The 16,673-nt window shown below is 38.0% G+C and overlaps 2 protein-coding genes across 5 annotated transcripts in view; one reads left to right on the top strand and one right to left on the bottom strand.

Annotated features, from left to right (window-relative positions):
* The window catches only part of LOC127663400 (ADP-ribose glycohydrolase MACROD1-like), a 94,686-nt gene that overhangs the window by 15,135 nt on the left and 62,878 nt on the right, over positions 1–16,673 (top strand). The gene's annotated exons all lie outside the window — the stretch shown is intronic.
* LOC127663398 (leucine-rich repeat transmembrane protein FLRT1-like) lies at positions 5,828–8,047 on the bottom strand. 2 transcript variants are annotated; one of them, XM_052154969.1, is made up of 2 exons: positions 6,844–8,047; positions 5,828–6,789 (listed from the first exon to the last, which is right to left on the bottom strand). In XM_052154969.1, the coding sequence occupies exons 1-2, from the start codon at positions 7,973–7,975 to the stop codon at positions 5,828–5,830; spliced, it is 2,094 nt and encodes a 697-aa protein (XP_052010929.1). In that variant the 5' UTR covers positions 7,976–8,047. The 2 variants fall into 2 exon arrangements, with proteins under 2 accessions (XP_052010929.1, XP_052010928.1); XM_052154968.1 differs by having other exon boundaries at positions 5,828–8,047.

Raw genomic sequence — 16,673 nt, 5'->3', positions numbered from 1 at the left:
TATTCACACAGTTTTTGCAGAGAGTATGGATAGCGCTGCACAGGCACATGTAAAATATGTAGACATCTCTAAATAGGTCTGAAACCGCAGCTTATTTGTCAAAGAGCATAAGCCATTAAATCTGTTATCTGTTGCAAATGAAGTTCAGCATCTTCACTGGTGGTTCAAACCATCTCAGCAACGTTGGCAAATTTAAAATGAGTTCACACTGCAAGATCGCGCATCTCTCAGCATATGTCACATTGTTGCTAATTGGAAACCAAGCTTGTTGGAGGGAAATGGTTGTCACACTTACAATCCTAATAAATTCATTCTGAATCGTGTATAAAATTTCATTTCAGGCCGATGGCTTTTCTTTGTAGCCAATTTTCCAATTTTGAGTTCCTTAAAAAAAAAAGGAAAGAAGATTTGAACATCAGTATGAACAATAAATAAGAACGTGAAGTGTTAATATGTTTTGACAGGTCCAGAAATTCCAGAATGTAGTGCTTTGATTGAATTCCGTTTGATGCCCAAAGCTTAGAAATGAGCTCTCAGCTGTTAAACCTTTAATGATATGAATGTGTCAGATTAAAAAAAAAAAAAGTGCAATTATTTCAGGATTTGTTAAAAGCCTCCCACCAATACCATTCTCTCACAATCAATCGCCACTTTAGCTTCAATGAAGGAATGTGAAATTGTTGGTCTCCTCTTGTCTAATTAGCTTAATTGACCCAATGTGGTAAATGCAGGGAAAGAAGGGATGCAGTTCATCTTTGATGACTTCTGAGAGTTTCTGCTAGGTGTGTGCAACTGCTCAACGTAATTGAAATTCTCAGTTTGGTTTCACTTGGTACAATGTTAAAGCCACTGCAACGCCACTAAGTGTAGCTTCTTGGGAGTTTGCTTTACCAGTAATTGGGACTTGTCAAGCATTAAAGTTAATTGTTGGGTTTCGTGAAGTTGGCCTCAGAACTGATCATTTTAGCAGCAAACACACACACTTTACTAAACGTTGCATTCAGATCCTTATGGATGCCACATCTGTGCCTTCCACCATGTTTACTTCACTGTTTAACACCAGTCATATGCTTAATAAGACTCAATAATTTTATGTTGCTAAGAATTGTAAAGAGATGCTGTTTATCTAGAATTGCATTATGTTGAGAAATGTGTTGGGATACGGGTGCAAATAACTAATTATACTGTACATTGTCTGAAAAACTGCAGAGGACACAGCATGTACTTATTAAGCTATTGAGGGGCTTGTGTTTAAAGCATTCATTCTAGGATAGATGGTGCACCCCCATTATATTGATCACTGCATTGCTTACACAGGCATTACCACACTCTCAAGATTTCAGGCATGTCTGCTCTTAAACAAACACTACTCAATTGGCTACTCTCGTCCTTGTTCACTCTTCCATTGTGTAAGTTTGCCATATATGCATTCAACGCCACCACAGGGATTTTCTCAAAATCTTTTAGCCTCTTTAAGGTCCTTATGAAATGGCAAGGGGATTTGGTCTGACACACGGAAATACATTTGTATTATGGATCATATATTTTACAGCTTCTCAATTAACTAAATACACATCAGTAGTGTGTTTCATCACAACTTTTAATGATACATATATCAATGAAAAAGATAACAAGCTTTATTTTCTATTCATCAAGATGTTATTCCATATCTATGAGAGAAGGAAGTGATTTACATGTACTACTGGTTTGAATAGTTTACTTTTAAAATGCTTCAGAAAAGGCTGGAAAATCTCAGGTCCATTATATCATTTCGTTGTTCCTACCTTTCTACTCTCCCTGCTAATGCTGCATTAAATCACACCGAGTCAGACTGGAAAACTGGATTTCTCTTTAAAGGGATAGTTCACATAAAACAATGAAATAAAAACTCTGTCATCATCTACTCACTGTCATGTATTTTGTAAACCCATATGACTTTCCTTTTTTTTTTTTTTTACGAGGAATACAAACAGAGATGTTAGACTCAGTCACCATTCACTTTTATAGAAAAATTATGCAATGAAAGTGAATGGTGACTGAGGCTAACATCCTGCCAAACATCTGTTTTTGTGTTTCATGGAAGAAAGTCAAATGGATTTGGATAGGGATGTCCCGATACTTCCTTTTCGGTAACTGCCAATTTTTGGGTGAACTATCCCTTTAATCAGTTAAAGACTTTTGTTCTCTCGCTCCCTTTATAGCCCACACAAAAGATGCAGAAGTTCACAGTGTTGATTTTTTTATTAGTCCCTGATATCTGTTTTTCCTGCACCTCAGGGGTATAGATATGCACATAAAGATTGTAATGAGCCCACACATGTAAATGTTGTCTGAAATGTATCATCTTCTTTAATGGATTTAGTGATACTACAAAAAAAAAGGTATATTCTGTAAACAAACCACCCTTTAGCTTGCATTTTTTTTCAGTGCTCAATTGACTGTGTTATCTATGTCAGCCTGTCAGTTTTTGTTGATTCATCAATTTCCCCCCTTTTTTTTCTTCTTTCCCCCCCCCCAAATGTAAGATATCCTTTTTTATTGTCTCTTTTTTTTTTTTGGACAATTTCCATTGAGACTATGAAACTTTCTCTGTGCCTTCATCTCTTTCCCTGTCTTGCTTTTGTCTCCTTCTCCTCCACTTTTCTGACTCTCATTAAAAGAAAAGAAATCCAGTAGCATTTTCAGGTCTTTCATTGTCAAAACCATTATCGCCACTGTCAGCTCCCTGGGCTGGGAACAAAGTCTTCGTGCTGCATGCAAAAGAAAAAGAGAGAATAAAGGAAAAGTAGGGATCCAGTCAGTATCCTCCAGACTGGAAAGGCTTCAGTTTTCCCCAGTGCATATATACACATTACAGCCCAGGTAATAACATTCTATCTATTTTCACCTGGTCCCAGATGTAATCATCATGCTAACCCTTAATGTGAACTATGTTCAGAAAACTGATAATCATTGGTACTAAGATGCAAACCCAGCCTTCAATTATCATCAGATATTTGTTAACATGAACACCAAGAGTGGTATGCCTGGCACTTTCTGACTATTATAGATGTTTAAGCATGTTCCAGAGTTTTTTTGTTTTGTTTTGTTTTTTGCCCATTAAGAACATTGTTTTGAAAACAGACTGAAGGAGGCACAAAGGGTACTTTGGAATAGGGGTGTGCCGAATGAAAACCTGCTTCATTCACAATCAGAACATTTCAAGGAGGTCAATCTTTATGTAATGTCAATAAACTTCAAAAGACACAAAGTGTGACTGAATTAATCAAATTAAGAAACATTTCAGAGAAGCGTGTTATTTTTCATCACCTGGGTTTGAATAATGAATAATCTACATTTACAAAATTGAACTTATCCTTTGCCCAAAATGTTACAATTAAATTGACTGAATCCAGATATATTTTTAAGGGATCATTCAACCAAAAATGACAAATCTGTTATTCTGTACTCAGCCTAATGTTGCTCCAAACCTGTATTACATTGTCTTTCATGAAACACAAAAGGTGAATTAAAAAAGGTCTTAACAGGGTTTATTTGACAAGTCAAATTTGAAAATATACACACACACACCAAAAAAAAAACAAATTATAAAAATATTCAATATGACTAATGCACTATATTTCTTTCTTTTTCTATTTCTCAGACTTTTAAAGTACAAACTACAACTTTGTGTGACAAATCAAATGAAATGTATCAAATAAATTATTATAATTGATAAAGTGCCCAAATATAGCGGCCACATCAATAACATAAACCTCATTGGCCTGACCAAACATCATGGCATCATTTTGCAAGAACCAGTGGTCAAATTAGCTACCATATTTTTTATAAGTACTTTGTTAATGATTTGGTTTGATTTCAAAGTGAATAATGACTGTTATGTTTTGTTATAATTATGGCAATTGTTAAATTCATCACCATGATTTTGTATATATTAAGTCTTAAGTTTAAAGAGATCTAACAACATTTAGTGGGGTTTATGCTTAAAATAAGAAAGAAAAAACATTCAAAATTTAATTGTCTTCTCTTTTGAATCAAGTTTTTTTTTTACCCCATTTGAAACAAAATGATTTCTTTCCTGATATAAGCATACATTTAAAAAAATTTTGTTTCTTTTCTCTGAAAAAGGACAAAATATTTTCATTTTGACATTTTGCTTCTCAATTAAATGAATGTTTTTTTAAGAATGTTTAAATCTTTTTACTGGAAAACAAGACAAAAATGCTTCTGAACACTGTATAAAAAAATTATTTTGCAGTGTTCAGAAGATTTAGAATATATTGAGTCTTATCAATCACATTTACTGTCATTTTTTATTTCTGTTTCGAGTTTGATAGACAAGAGTCACTATTAAATTCCATAATATGAAAAATAAACACTGTTAAGACTTATTAAAAATCCACAATTTAAAAGACACACCCACCTACTGGTGATGCCAATCAGAAGATGGAGACACAACCCATATTTTTTGGGTGTGTGTTATGATCCAAGAGTTTAGGTTGAAGGTTCAGACACATAAAAAATTGGGCCCTGACCAGTATTATGATTGGCAGGCAGATTATTTTTAAAGGGGGGGAAGTCAGATGAGACTCCCTCATTTACGGAGTGGTGTGCGGAGATGGGGAGGGTGGTGGCTTTTGAGATGTTGAGCAGAGGGCTGGGGGTTCGAGTTTGTTTGCAAGGAAATGGGGCAGGTATCTCTGGGAGGGGCTGTGGAGAGAGGTTTAGTTTTAATAATATATGATTATTATATATATGAATTTTTTGGGGGGTTGCATGTGTGTGTGTATTCTATTGCATGTTGGGGGTCGGGGTGGGGTTGGTGATTGGGGGGGTAATAGTGGGGGTTAAATTTGGACTCAATGTATTATACAGAACTGTGCAAAGGTTTTAGGCACATAAGATGTTTCACAAAACATTTGTCTTAAGATGGTTATTTATATCTTCTACTTTAGTGTGTCAATAAGAAATATACATTTTATACTCCCAATCATTCCTTTTGCAATTAGAATAGAATAACAGAGAGCCCTGCAACAGATGGCATGGCCCTCACAGAGCCCGCCACCTGAACATTACGTCAGTCTGGGATTACACGAAGTGACAGAAGTGATTGAGATGGCCTAAATAAATAAAAGAACTGTGACGAAGTCTCCAAGAAGCTTGGACCATCCTATCTGCCAACAACCAAGAAAAACTGCGTCTGGGTGTACCTAGGAGAATTGGTGCCGTTTTGAAGGCAAAAGTGTTCACACCAAATATTGATTTAGCTTTTTTTCTGTTTACTCGACTTTGTATGAAGTTAATTGATTAATGAAAATTATTTGTCTTTTTTTTTTTTTAAGAAATCCTGACTTTGAAAGTTTTTCACACTTGGTTAAAACTTTTGCACAGTACTGTAAGTTGCATTTTCTCTCTGTTATATGTGTGTATATATATATGAGTCAATAAAAAATGTTAACTGAAAAAAAAAAAAAAAGAAAAATCCAAATTTTATGTTCCACAAAGGACCGAAAGTCATGTGGGCTTGGAGCGACATTAGTGTGAGGTTTCATATTTAGGTGAACTATTCCTTTAATCTTACAATAATATTTATTCTCCAGTGGTGTTTTAACTATGCTATATTAAATAAACATGTTTAGATTGATAAAATCTGATTGAAATCCAGCATCCAGTAATAACATTGAGTATGACAGATGGTTGGGGGGGGGGGTAACAGTCCCCATAGAATCAGCACACCCCACTTTGGAACCTAGGGAAAAAGAACCCTTGCCCAGACTGCTTTACCTGAAGACAGGAACAGAACTAGCAGGGGGTTATAAAAAGGCTATCACGTGTAGGAGTAATCTATGTCTGGTATTCCCCCTTCTCTGTACCCTCGATTTGTTCCATAGCCTGGATTTCCTGTGTGGTTCATAGTGCTTCTATAAAGAGTTGTATTATTAGGGGGAAATATAGTATGGATGTATGTCATGTCCTCAACTTTTGCCTTGGGCTGCAAAGGCTGTTGGGCAGGCATTGGTGTCATTTGAAAACCGTGAGCTCTGATTTCTAAGATCGAGGTGTCTTTTATTGTTCCAGATTGTGTATAGTCATCATAATGTTTGCTGGCACCTCGTGATCCAACAAGATCTCTCCCGTATATGGAATTGTCAACTGGTTCAAGGTACCCTGCACGGTGTCCATACCAACAAAAGATGCCAAAAATTAAGAACAAAGACACCAATGCTGTTGCACCTCCAATAATTCCAGCAAGTGGTAGGGCTGACAGTTGGTCAGCTCCTTGATCACTATCCTGGTCTGAAATTGGCTGCTGTAGGGCATCTGTCTCCGTTTTGGCACAAGCAGGATGCTCATGTTCTGAGTTTGTATTTATGTTAAACCCTCCCGTTGCCGTGAAGGAGGTTCTTTTACCATCATTTGCAGAGAGAGGCAGCAAGCATATAATATAGCTTGACTGGGGCTGTAACTGTGTGAGTAAATACTCACGGCGATCCCCTGGCACAAGTGTTTCTGTGATAGAGCCCATTGCAGGATTGTTGCCCAGTCGCAGCCAGGAAAGCCTGAAGGAAGGAACCGGTTGTGCAGCCTGCCAGGTAACATGGACTGTCTCTGGTGAGAGAGGTTTCACACTGATTAATAATGATTTACCAGCGACGCTACTTCCACCTCCAAGACCATCCTGTCCCATATCAGGATACTTGTGTACTGGTCGTCTGGATCTGAGGGTATAAAGAGACCCCTGGGGAAGTGGAGAGGTTGTTGTAGCTTGTGCTTGTATTGGAAAACTGCCTTTATCTTTTTTTGCTCCATCATTTCCAACCATCCCTCCAGCACCATCAACACTGTTCTCACAGTCTTCCAGTTGACTGGTAAGGTCCCTTAGTGACATGCCTCTTACTCTCTCTGGTCCATGGCAAGTTAAACCTCTCACAGTCACTGATGAACCTCGCTCATGCAACCAGTCATGAAGCCAACGGAGGTTACAGCCACAATGCCAGGGATTTCCTCGAACAAGTAACTGTGAAAGACTGTCTTGGTCCTTGAACAAACCTCTTGGAAGAGTCGTTAAATTGTTGCCTGATAAGTCCAGTTTCTGTAGTCTTCGCATGCGGTCCAGGGAACTTTGTGGCATGTGGGCTATGGCATTGTCCTGTAGATTGAGCCGAAGAAGATGCATGCTTGGAAGATTTAAGGGTGGTGCCTGGAGCGAGTTACGAACCAGAGAGAGCTCTGTCAGATTAGATAGCCGTGAGAATGTGTCATCCGCGATTCGTTGATTCGCCAATAGATTGCCATCGAGGAAGAGACGTCTTAGAGATGAGAGTCCTCTAAATGCATGTGTTGGAATAGTTGAAATTCGATTGTCGTCTAGCCGGAGTTCCTCAAGTGAGGCGGGCAGTCCCGATGGTATACTTGAGAGGTGGTTGCGTGACAAGAAAAGAAGGCGCAGCCTTGGATTATTGGCGAATGCTTTGTCTTCGATACTTACGGTCGAAACGGAATTGTCATCCATGTGAAGCTTCTCCAGCAGGGGGAGACGTGCAAGAGCAGCACGGGGTAAAGTTCGTATATTATTGTCCTGGAGGTGAAGTTCCCGTAGGGACGGAGGCAGATGTGTTGGAAAATCATCCAGTTCATTATCATAAAGGTAAACTACTCTGACAGTCATTCGTCGCTCTAAGGATGTCGGTAGCCCAGCATTGTCAATGCGGTTGTTTTGTAGGTAGAGCACGGCTGCAGTTAGTGGTAATGGAGGGATGATACTCAAGCCACGGTCATTGCAGTAAATGAAGCCATCATCACACCTGCAAGCAGAGGGACATGGCACGTCTCCCTGAAGCTCCACCTCCCCAAGAGCCGCCTCAGCAGCAGCAGCCGTTGCTGCAGCAAACTCGAGGACTTCGACCAATAATGTCAGACACAGGAGAAGTAGGAACAACCAATCACGGAGTTCAACAAGGCTCTCTGTGGCCATAGTTCCAGACAATGTTCCCCACTCTCTCTGCAGTTAATTTAACCCAGTGTCTTTTGAAAATTCTTTGTAGGCAGTAATTGGGGGTATACAGGTCTTTCTTGTACTTTTTTGCTTCCACTCACAAGGCCTGTGGGAAAAATATAAATATAACACAGAGATTGTATTAGAAGGTATACTGTAGAGGCCAATGCATTTATAAATCCACATGCTTGTAATGAAGTATACTGTTTGACTTCTACAATACTTGTGCCTAAGTTTAAAAAAAAACATCATAAGGTGGTAAGAGCTTAGTAAGCAAGATCAGAGAAAATCAGTCACCAACTGAATGACTCACTAGATAAATTTAATGGAGAAACTGATTGATATGGTGCATAAGACAGAGACATTAGAATAAAAAAAGGAATTGAGAGAGAAAGCCAAAATGAAGGAGACCGAGTTAAATAAATGGATTGATGGAAGAGAGGTGAATGTAGCTATTATATTACTGCATTAAACATTGAAAACTGCAGGTTTGAGGTGGTCATTTTGAGCATATTAAAATATGATTGGCATTTGAGATCCTGAAATACAATTACAAGTTTATTCTTGGATTGAACTTAAGACATATTACAATTTAAATGTTACAGGGAACCATGTCTGAATAAATAACTGGTTTAATTTTAGCCCAAGTTTTGGAAAGTTCATGGAAGGTTCAGATAGATTTTTTCTTTTCTGTCTGATTTGCAATTGAGATTTGGATGAAAACCACAGACATTTACAACAAATTGACATGCATAATGGATGCTGTTCCTTTGTTGTTATTGTTTTCAAAATAACATGAATTATTCAAAGAGAATACATGAAATGCCCAACAGAGAATTCACTGTGATCTTTAACTAGTTTAACTAGTCATTGGCTGGAATTGTGAACGTATGTATTCTCTGTGAGTCTTTTTTGTGACTTTTATCAGTGTAAAAAAAGAGAAAGAATTAATTAAAAAAAAGAAGCAAATTTTCTCTCATTTATTCGCCTTTAGAGATGAAGTGCAGAATGCAATGTAATAAACTTTGTTAAACCCCAGTTATCCATGTGCCTGGAAATCACGGGCTGTAAGTAAACATTTATTTAGGTAATGTTTCAAAATGCAATCATTAATTCGACATGATAATGGCGTTTGATATAAAATGAAGAAATGGCTATTAGATATTATTATCAGAGCTGTTTAGCTGCAGGGTGAAGATAAATATTCAAAACAGTCTACTTCATATCATCCTCATGAAACCAGTTATATTTCTCATTTCTGGACCGTACAGGTATTTTTGTTTTTGTGCTTTGTGAATCAGTCTTTAGGTTGTCTGATTTCATGATATATACACATTCTTAATTCACAGATTAGGCCTAATATCCCCCTAATGTATATTACATGTCACAACTGATTTGGAAGTCTCTTCTCAGGTATTAATATGTTTATTACATTCAGCCAATAATAACATCTTTAACTCAGTGATTACATTTTTGATCTTGTGTGTGAAAACACTACACATGGCCAAAAGTTGCATGACAGATGACTAAACGGGTGAACGAAAATCCATCATCTCCTCCACAGAACTCTTCGCTTAAAAACTCATGTGTAAATGGCAGGAAGGCTGAGGTTAATATGATGTATTTATTAATTTATATCTGTAAAGCGCTTATATGGGATTACATAAGGCATAAATCATATCTTGCAAATTATAAATGTGATTAAGTTTGGGGGGACTTTTTCTTAAAAACATAATATATATAAAAACAATAATTATCTTGAGTCACAAAAGCTGAAAACTCTGCGCGTCTGCCTGTGTGAGATTATGCCACAGAACTTGCCGTCTTGTAAAAAAATTAAAATTGAATTTCGTCTCCGCCTCACCTGGCGCATTCATCAAGTCCTCTAGGCTAGCAAGAGTCATGTTCAGGATAGGTTGGACGGAGGAGATGTTAACATCTTCTTTTTGGAACATGAGATTCGTGTGGTTCACCACGGACAAGACATCAGTCAGCAGGTGAGTTAAGGCAGGGAATGTGTATTTTTGGAGGTGCTTTATAATACCCTTAGCTACTGGGCAGTCTCTCGCAGCTTCCTCCTCCTCCAAATCCAACACCAGAGAAACCCAGTTGGCTTTGTGTTCGAATCTGTGTGTTCGAATGGGGGAATTCTTGTAGTATGAGTATATGTTATTAATAGTGGTGACGTATGCACTTATTTCATGCATGGCCTTGGAGGCATCACGGGCATCCAGTGCCGTTCTGTGCGCAACACAATGAATGTTTATGAGATAGGGACAGTCATTCTGATGAAACTGTTGTGCAACTCCAGCCTTTCGACCCACCATCACACTCGCTCCATCACTTCCCAATCCAACTACTCGAGCCATAGCTACACCGTGACCTGTCAACACATCTTTTATTTTAGCTGTGATGGGTTAGGTTAGAATATAGGTGGCTCAGGGTGTTTGTATTTGCCATATGCAACACAACCTTAAGCTGTGTTTTTTATGCCTCGTTACAGGCAGTCTGTGATTTCTCTACATGCTTGACCATTGCCATGCTCTGGTTGACCACCCGTGAAGCTTCGATGCAATTATGGCTACTTTTGATTTCTGCATCGTCGTGCACCCTCGGACAAATCCATTACTTATGTTAGCTTTTATGCAGATGCCGCAGAACATTTTGTCACCTTCACTCCTCAGCCACTTGAGCTCCTTCTCCCACTGCTCCCACCTGACCTCCTTGCTGCCACTTTGTTGTCCCGTAACATTAACTGCCAGTGATTGATAAACACTGTCTGTTGATTGTCCTTCATTCTCCACCACATCTGCATCAGCCACTCTTTTTTCACCTCTTTTATCAACAACATCACAACTATTTGGTTGTTTGAAAAAACTTTACACTCAGCTGCCGTGACATTTTTACAATTGTATGTAGCGGTGAGTAAATCTACACAGGACAAAGACGTCATGCACTGAGAGCAAAGATGAGACAATGCTAGATAATCGCTAATTAATATGCGCAGTCACCACCAACTGGACAGGGATCGGAAATTACAGTTACAAGTTACAATAGAACACCCTCCATGTAATCCGTCAAAATGAAGGACGGCCTTCATATTTTTCCATCAGTGCAAAAAAAAAAAAACAAAATCAGAAAATATTCAGTTAACGCGACCTCAGCATTAAAACACTATTTTCTGTGTCACTAAACTTAATGCACCTGTTTGCTTTTCTACGTGTTTGTGTGAGAAGGGTGTGTGTGCATTACTCTGCTGGGGCCTCATTCTTATTGTTGCCTGCCATCCTATGGGGTTGGACTGAAGGTTGTTTTTGTTGCAGGCCAGGCCAGATGGGAGTTGGTTGGCTGCCCCTTGGTTACAAACGCTGTTACCTTAGGCATAAACTACATGCAAAACAACCCCTTAAACAGAGTTAGCACTCATGCAAAACCACTTGACTGTTTACAGATGGGGCAAGCAAGTGAAATACTGAGAAACGCAGGAAGAGAATAGCTTGCTTTCATTGGAAATCACATTTCATCTTGTTTTCTTTGACTATAGACAACATTTATACCAGATGTGATAAAAAAAAAATACATTCTAAGGAAATTGTTTGCAAAACTAATATGTTATTTTTAGATTTCTTTTTCATACTGTATCTGATATAATTGTTGCCACTTCAACTGCCTCCTCTTCAAGTCTGTCTCTCGTTTTAAATTAGATATGTTGCATGAAAATGGGAGCAATTTAAATGTCATTTTTAATGGCTCTCCTAGTGTGTATATACATTTGGTATTTTTAGAAAAAAATCAGCTGTCTCTCAGGCCTGGCAGTGTATTCTCACAAAGAGGGGTGTTGGCGGCACGTGGAAGGAAAGAAAATGGTAAAAATCCACCTTCTTGAATATCTAAGAAAATGCGCCTTTATGCTACAGACATTTTTTTTTTTTTATCATAATCCATTTAGCTAAAGCCAGCAAAATAAAACAGCAGTATGTGTGTGCATGTGCATTTATTTTTGTATGTGTATGGGACTGTAAGAAATAAGCACTGAGGAAAGACAACTCAAACAACTAAGTTTCCCTTTAGAGGGTGGATTGACCATGAGATGCTGTCTCTAACTTGCTGTAGTTTGAATGAAAAACTTTTTGTGTAGGCAGGATACCTTTACGTTCTTTGTTCTACATCTCGTCTTTTTCCAGCTCACTTCCTCTATCCTTCACTCAAATGCTTCTCAGCACTGAAGAATTTATTTTTTGTATCCTGCCCATCTCCATAACCACCCACTGTGCATCTTTAATCTCTTGTAATCTGTTCTTACACTCATCTTTAATCGTACTAGGTTATTTTTTTCCCCCTGTATATCCTGCTGATCCTTCTTTATCAGTCCTGCATTTTCATTCTGTGTAAATCGGCTTTTTATCCTTCTCGAGTTTGTAGTTCCTTTCTTTTTTGGATTGTTTTTCAATTCTGGTGATGACATAATAGATTTTATTTCTGCAGCACCATCAACTTTTATCCTGCCTCAAAACTCTAAATCTAACTCTATACATATTTATTGTTTTAGGACAGGAAACATCACCATGGTAGAAGGAAAATTCAAGCATTGATGAAATAGGCCAAGCAATTTTATGTTGGTTATTTTTACATCAGATCTGGTTACAATAGTTCTTACCTGTGTTTACTGAGTATCCCACATTGTCCTTTGCCTTGCAGGTTAGAGGGGTCTGGGTTTTAACATGTCACTCATCGTCTTGATTTTAGGTAATTGCTGAAGGTCTACCTTCTTGATTCTTTATGTCCTTTGGGTTCAGTGACCAATGGAATTTACAGTCCTTTATGGTAGGATTGAATTGTAGGCACTGAAATAAATATAACTTCACCCAGAAGAACCTTTGAATTTTTTTCAGACTTTAAAAGAAGCCAGAATCATTCGCACCATTTCCTCAAAACAACAGTACATCCAAGCTGATGATAAATATTCAAGTTGTAATGTGTCCATCAAAGATGACATCATGTTGATTTTCTTTTCTTAAATGAAGAGTGACAGAATACAGGAATGTTGTTTCCCATCATCTTTGAGACCACGTTACCTGTGAAGAAAACCAAGACAACATTTTCAGTTAGTGCCTGGCCAGGAAAGAAAACTTTAATATTCATAGTGTGTCATTTCTCTTTAAACTTGGCCCAACCTAAAAAGAACTGTACTTCAAAGAATGTCAACTCTGAAATGGTGAAGACAAATTCAGTGTGCAGAATTAAGAGGAAAATCTCTTTTAGAGACTGCTCTAAGCCATAGCCCTGACCAAAAACACAAAAATGAAGGCACACACACATATATTTTTGCAAAGTGGGTCACACTGTTGACTGAAGGAAGACAACAAAAGATGGCATCAGCTCCACTCAATCTGCTGATTTCTGTGACCAATTATGTTTTCATGTGAAGACTAAAGGCTAAAATGATTCTTAGTATATTTTTATATATTTAGATCTTCGCGTTTGTTGTTTTTGTTTACAAGAACTGCTGCTATGGGAGTCAGCCACTGAACCAGCAACTGTATCATAGTGAGCTGAATCTGTTTAAATTCCCAGGCCTGACGTGGTTGATTTGTGTTTGTGATGTTGGAAGTCTCCTTGGGGTCCCATTGACTCCCAGTCTAATTGCTTTTTCACAGTCCAGTCATAGATTGGGGGTGATCAAAAACATTATTGCAGAAATGTAATGCACTATGTGGACACAGCAGCCTGGTGAAGATGGATCAGTGGAGGGCCATAGTACCATTGTGCAAGGAGACAGGGAACATTTGCTAGGCGCACAGCTAATGTAAAGGGAATAGAGTAGAGGAGGAGTAATAAGGACAAAGCAGGCTAATTAAAATCAATGAACGTATTGGGGAATTTCGAAAATCAATGCTTGTAGATAGTAAAGAACGTAAAGGCTATCCAGGCAGATGCTTTAAATGTATTGTCGGTGTAAAACCATAAAAATACACAGCCCGCTGCCCTTCTCTGTTCACCTTTTTCACTCTGCCTCTCTCACTCATGTATGGTATAATGGGGCATTCACATTAGGGAAGAGATTATGATGGGAAATGATAAGCCATAATATCTGTGCTGCAGTCATGCTTGTGCTGACCTCCATTCCCAAATGTGTAACAGTAAATGCTGAAAATGGACAGTGATAATGTCCATTTTATGGATGAGACATTTTTTTTTTTTTTTTTAGAGAGGATTTATGGACTCCATTTTACAGTGCAGTGCAGTGCATGGTACAGTAGTCCTCCATTCTTAGAGTTATTAGAATGGTGACTATTGGTGACACATCAGTCGCCCTTTGTGTGTGTCCTTGAATATTTCAGGGTGAACATGTCTGTGTATATGTCCACGTATGTGTGCTCATGTGTACGCATATGTGTGTGAGCCCATGTCAAGAATTTTACCATCCTGTGCACGTAACCTACCCATCTCTGCCTTTCAATTTCTCATTTGCTGAGCGAGAGAGAGAGAATGGAAAAGAAAGAGAGGCAGATGGAGAGGTAAAGGAAAGAAGCAAGATTGATGAACCTGTTGGAATCAAATATGGAGGCAGAAATGACTGTCTGGCCAAGTAGAGTTTAAATCCCTAGAACATGAATTCACAGACCTGACATAAAGACAGAAACATACACATGCATACAGTAGTCATTCTCACTAGGCTTTGTCTAAGGATCATGAAGGAGCATAACATTTTTATGGTCTGTCTTGTTCCTCACACAGCTTTGTCATTAAATTTTATTTAAGTACATCATGAAAGAATTATTTCCCAGCAAATCCAGTTCATTATTAATTCAGATCAGGCACTGATGAATAGTGTCATTGCATTGGCCAGATAACAATATAAACAAATGGAGAGTTTTGTGTAACTGTCTAGTCACTTGCACATAAGAGCAGTAAACTCGGTTAATATGACATGATTTGAATGAAGCCCTCAGGAATTGTGGTATTTTACTGAACAGCGCATGGCCCGAATGACTGTATGTGTGTGAGAGTGAGACTTGAATAGGGCAGACGAAGATAGACTGTGTTATAGTAGAGCATTGGCTGCAGGGCATACTTGTGTGTCAGGATATTTTTCAGCTCCCATATCATCAGCACATGCCTGTGAAACTAGTACTCTTGGCCTCCCGGCTAAGACATTGTACTGATAGTCTGCAGCCCAGTTGTGTTTTAAAGCGGTTTCATCAATGCAAATCTGAGAACTCTGCATTCTTGTACTGTATTCTAAGTGCTCTAGAATATTCTACAGTTGCCATGTTCACAAAATGACAAATCCATCTTGTGATAATGATGCTTCAAAAATTCTTTTTAGGAAGCAGTCTAATTCATTGATCTGTCTACTAGTTGCAATTACCTACTATTCAGCAGCAAAATGAAAAAAATATATAATTACTACACAGAGATGTTTTGACAGTTCAGTACAAACACCTTGATGAGATGTGCCTAAAAAGGTACTGTTCTCTCTTTTTTTTCTTTCTTGGCAGTCCAGTGATGTCTCAGATCTTTAACTGCCAGTGGCCCTGCAGTGCTGAATAGTAATGTGTGCGTGTGTATGTGTGTGTTTCGCATTCTAAGATCTAATGATAATTAGTTAAAGGTAATCTGGGGTAATTCAGCAACAGGAGTGAAAATGGCAGGAGATGCAGGGATGTGACCAGCCTCTCAACACACACCCACACACTGCAGCCTTATAGCATGAACAGCCAGGAGCTAAGAGAGGCAGAAGCAGGGATGGATGGATGAGGAGAGTGGGAAAGCCCCACATCTCTACTGTCTCCCCATTTTCCCATCAGTTCTTCATGTGCATGCTCTTGCTCTCTCTCTCTCTCTCTCTTTCTCTCTTGGCTTCCATACTCTTGGATGTTCACCAGTGCATTTACTGTAATCTGTGAACCATTAATGCATAAACGCCTATACTGATTTATGTCCTTATTATATGCATTGTTTGTGCACTGAACGGAGCCAGTGGGTTGTGAATGTGATAAAGATGCACTAAAGGTGCATGGAGAAAGAGAAGAGAGAGAGGACTCTTCTAAAGGATTGAAGGGACTCTTGATTGTATACATACGCAATCCAAAATCCTCAAGGCTTACCTGTGATTAAAAACACAACTTGCACATGTAGGGGTGGGCAATATGACCAAAATCTTTTATCTCGATATCACTCATTTTATATCATGATAACAGTATATATCACGATATAGTTACAGAAAAAATTATTATAAAAAAATCAATAAAAATATATTTATAAATTAAATAAATATATTATAATGCATATTTTTTTTGATCCAATATTGAATTAAATAAGTATGAATACTTTTCTCTTTATTAGGAACTTGACAAACATAGTTAAGAGTTAAAAAAATTATTGGAGGTATTTAAAAAGTGGTAGTCAACCTTACCACAATGCAAAATTTCTCATTTCAGTCTGATGCTGTAGACTAGTATTATTATTATTATAAATCTTTCCTCAAGAAACGTGACATCTTCAGAAAGCAATGCAACAACAGAAATAATCTTATTCATGAGTAAAAAATATCCTTCCTATCCTTGATCAAAAAACACTAAATTTAGCTATCTTAAGTCATCTCTTTAGATAATATTTTAATATCTGGAAGCAAAGCCAGTTTGTTTCCTAATATCTAACATCATTCAAACTG

This window comes from Xyrauchen texanus, chromosome 23 (genome assembly GCF_025860055.1).
Source record: "Xyrauchen texanus isolate HMW12.3.18 chromosome 23, RBS_HiC_50CHRs, whole genome shotgun sequence".
Classification (NCBI taxonomy): Eukaryota; Metazoa; Chordata; class Actinopteri; order Cypriniformes; family Catostomidae; genus Xyrauchen; species Xyrauchen texanus.
Note: the sequence above shows the minus strand (reverse complement) of the source record. Positions and strands in the feature narration are given on the sequence as shown.

Coding starts and splice junctions, on each gene's coding strand:
- LOC127663398 (XM_052154968.1), bottom strand. CDS start 7,975: ATGGCCACAGAGAGCCTTGTTGAACTCCGTGATTGGTTGTTCCTACTT.